The 3,694-nt window shown below is 60.1% G+C and overlaps 1 protein-coding gene across 1 annotated transcript in view; it reads left to right on the forward strand.

Annotated features, from left to right (window-relative positions):
* Nucleotides 1–3,694, forward strand: part of PLEKHM2 (pleckstrin homology domain containing, family M (with RUN domain) member 2) — a gene marked incomplete at both ends in the record, with an annotated part of 14,001 nt that overhangs the window by 9,166 nt on the left and 1,141 nt on the right. The window contains 11 exon segments of the mRNA XM_009867211.1: nucleotides 7–169; nucleotides 172–526; nucleotides 763–832; nucleotides 920–1,010; nucleotides 1,249–1,313; nucleotides 1,682–1,770; nucleotides 2,391–2,523; nucleotides 2,612–2,658; nucleotides 2,660–2,791; nucleotides 3,079–3,144; nucleotides 3,629–3,689. Of these exon segments, the coding sequence (XP_009865513.1) occupies nucleotides 7–169; nucleotides 172–526; nucleotides 763–832; nucleotides 920–1,010; nucleotides 1,249–1,313; nucleotides 1,682–1,770; nucleotides 2,391–2,523; nucleotides 2,612–2,658; nucleotides 2,660–2,791; nucleotides 3,079–3,144; nucleotides 3,629–3,689 (1,272 nt within the window).

Below are 3,694 nucleotides of genomic sequence, written 5' to 3' on the forward strand. Positions count from 1 at the left end.
ATGAAGGACACATCCATGGAGAGCGTGGGACAGCCACTGAGCAAGGTGATGGACAAGCTCAATGGGCAGCTGGACCCCGGTGGCTGGAACGCCCCCCTCGAGCGCTCGGGGCAGTCCTTTCGGACTGGCACGCCAGGGGAGACCCCAGACGGATCGTCCTCTGGGGACTTTAGGGGATTTCAGCCCCCATGGACTTCTACCGCTTTACCATCGAGAGTCCAAACGCTGCTGCACCAGGTGGTGGCCACCATGACACTCCAGGGCCTGGCCAACCGCCACATGTTTCTGGTAGCCCTGAGACTCCTGAAGAAGAAGCAAGCAAGGGGGGAGAAGCAGTTGGGGCAGCAGAGGAGTCTGCAGGGGTGAGTGATGAACCCCAAACCGGTCAGACAGAAACTGCCAACCCCCAGGCTCTCTGTGAGCCAAAGAAGGAGCAGCCCAGCCCTTCCCTGAGCAGCGCCGAGGACTCTGGTGTGGAGGAAGGACAGGGCAGCCCTTCGGAGCTGACCCATCCCTCCGAGTTCAGGTGAGGCTGAGTTTGTTCAGCATCTTCCAAATAATCCTGAGCTCAAGCTGGCACTTTTCCCTTTGTCCTCAGTCTGGGTGGCAAAGCCCATCCTTATCCAGGATGAAAGCGAAGCACAAGGGTTCAGGAGAAGGTCTTGGGGGGTGCCCAAATCCTGGACAAGCTCAATAAGGAGGGAGACTGCCCTTCATAGAGTCACCCAGTCTGTGTCCATCATCTACTGTCTCTCTTCACAGAGTGGATAACAACCATCTTCTCCTGCTGATGATCCACGTCTTCCGGGAGAACGAGGAACAGTTGTTCAGGGTAAGGTGGTCACTGTCAGTCTCCCGTGAAGGACGGGCTCTGTGCCCGCGCCGGCCGCAGGCTGAGAGCTCTTCTCTGTCCGCACAGATGATCCGAATGAGCACCGGGCACATGGAGGGGAACCTGCAGCTGATCTACGTCCTGCTGACAGATTGCTACGTGTACCTGATCCGGAAAGGTATCCTGTCCTGACAGCCTCTGTGCTCACCCAGACGGAGGCAGGCTCGCTTGATCCATAGCTTGTCCATAAATTAGGGTGTCACAGCTCCCAGCAGCTTCACTGCCAGCTCCTGCCGGTTCCCTCGTGTCCCCAGCACAGTGGCAGTCACCGTAGGGAGCTTAGGTTGACTTGTCCCCCAAGAAGCAGCCCCGAGGTCCTTCGCCTCCCTTCACGCAGCTCTTTGTGTCTGTGCCAGGGGCAGCGGAGAAGCCGTACATGGTGGAGGAGGCTGTTTCCTACAATGAGCTGGACTACGTTTCGGTGAGTGTGGCCTGGTCAGGTCAGCCCTCTTAGCGGGGGGAGCAGGAGGGGAGTTTGGAGGTCGGTCCTCCCCTCCCAGTTTGCAGAGTTGTCGGGAGCGTCACGATGGGCTGTTTTTGTGGGGTGTTCTCTCCACGGGGAGCATTTTGGCCAGTGAATCTTTGAGGCTGGGAGAGGTAGAAGTGATTCCCACCACCACGGGTGCCCCGCTTGCTCCTATATTTGTACGAGTGGCAGAGCGAGCGCTGCCCTTCTCCCCTGGGGCCGGGAGCCAGGTTCAGCCCTGCTTCGTTGTCCCTTGTCCCCCGTAACTACTGGCTTCCTTAACCTGTCCTGTGTGGCACAGGTCGGGGTGGACCAGCGCACAGGTCGGGCTGGACCGGCAGACAGTCACTCTGGTGTGCACCAACCGGAGGAAGCAGTTCCTGCTCGACACCGCCGACGTGGCTCTCACCGAGTAAGCAGGGACCAGGCGATGAACCGGGGCTCTTTCCTCGTGGGGTGCGGGACCTCTGGCAGCTCCTTGGCCTCCTGGCATGACCTGGGGAACGCAAGAGAGACCTGTGACAGCCCTTCACGACCAAGTCCTGCAACCAAAGGGGGTTTGGGGGTTGATTTGTTGCCACCAGGTGAACTGTGCTGGAGATGCCCTGAGCATGGATAAGCCCAAAGTATCTTCCCTGGATATAGCCAGCAGTGACCTTGGGGCCCTGGGCAGCGCAGCCTACATGTCCTTTGTGTCCCTTGGGATGAGCAGGGACGAGATCTTGAGCTTCAAGGCATGTCCCTGAGTCTCTGTGTGCTGTCGGCTCAGGGAGGTGACCTTGTTAGGACCTGGATGCTCATCCTGGGATCTGTGTTGGGATGGGTGTCTGTCCCCCAGTCTTGCCCGTATCCTTCCTGGAGCTCCGACTTTGTGACCCCCGTCACCTTTGGTCCGTACGTTCATTTCAGGACCTTTTGGTCTGGAAGAGCCGAGGCTTGCGTTGAAGGGAAGCCGCTTTGGCATGAGAGCGCGTGAGGGAGATGAGGGGCTGTTTGCTGTGGCCTCAGCAGAGGTCTCCATCTCCCTCTCAGGTTCTTCTTGGTCTCCTTGAAGTCAGCCATGATCAAAGGGTGCCGGGAACCCCCGTACCCCAGTATCCTCACGGACGCCACCATGGAGAAACTGGCACTCGCCAAGTTTGTGGCCCAGGAGTCCAAGTGCGAGGTGAGTGTGGGTAGCGCGGCCATCGCTAGGCGTGGCGCTGGCTCACGGGAGACTCCCTCCCGCTGACTTCTCCCCCCGACTCTCGCAGGCCTGCGACGTGGTGGTGCGCTTCTACGGCCTCGTTCACTGGGAGGACCGCCCGGGGCCCCGCCAACAGCAGCTACACCTCTGCCGAGAACGCGGTCACCAAGGACGGCATCCTGCACTACAAGGCAGGGACCTCCTACCTGGGCAAGGAGCAGTGGAAGCCCTGCTTCGTGGTGCTCAGGTGGGCGCCAGGGCTCTGGGTCAGGACTGTGGTCAGCCAGGGCTCGCTGGAAAAGGCACTGGGACCAGTTTGCTTCCTAGGAGCTGCTTCAAGAGGTGGAGGGGACACATGTTGTCACTTGGGAGGCTAAAGCCACCCAGTCATGGCTGCCCAGTGATGCTGCGGGGCTGTGTGGGTGGAGGGCAGGGCAGGAGCGGCCGCGGGGACCGAAGGCAGAGGGTGCTCGAGCAGTTGCCAGAGCTGAGCTGACTCCACTTAACCACCTCTCTCATCCTCCCAAACGGCAGCAACGGGATCTTGTACCAGTACCCAGACCGCACAGACGTCACCCCTCTGCTCTCCATCAACATGGGGTAAGCAGCTGGTAGGATGAAGCGCTCGGATTCGGTGGGGATTGAGGGATCAGGAACTCCTTGGGATGTTCAGGGACGTGTTTTGGGGCAAGATCACGACCCAGTTTGTGTCGCAGGACTCCCTGCTGGCTACAGGTGCCCATTTGCCTTGGCCTCGACACACAGAGCTGGGGATCAGCTCATTTCCTCCTGGATTTGCAGGCCAAGCCCACCCTTTGATGGGGAATTGGCCTCTGAAGGGCTGATGTATCCCCTCCAAGAGCGACAGTGGGCGATCTCCACAAACCCGGCAGTGCTCAGCCCCAGCTCTGCCACCTCATGCAGGGACAGAGTCTGTCCTTGGAGCAGCCACCACAGGGGCTGTCACAGACAGGCCATGAGTGCTCATGGGGCAAGCAGGGTGACACGCAGCGCAGGGAGGGCAGACAGGCTGTTCCCAGGCCAGTCCATCCCGCTGATTTCCATCCTCCCCCCTCTCTCCCAGCGGCGAGCAGTGCGGGGGATGCCGGCGCTCCAACACCACCGACCGGCCCCACTCCTTCCAGGTGAT

The sequence above is a fragment of the Apaloderma vittatum genome, unplaced genomic scaffold, assembly GCF_000703405.1.
Source record: "Apaloderma vittatum isolate BGI_N311 unplaced genomic scaffold, ASM70340v1 scaffold22843, whole genome shotgun sequence".
Classification (NCBI taxonomy): domain Eukaryota; kingdom Metazoa; phylum Chordata; class Aves; order Trogoniformes; family Trogonidae; genus Apaloderma; species Apaloderma vittatum.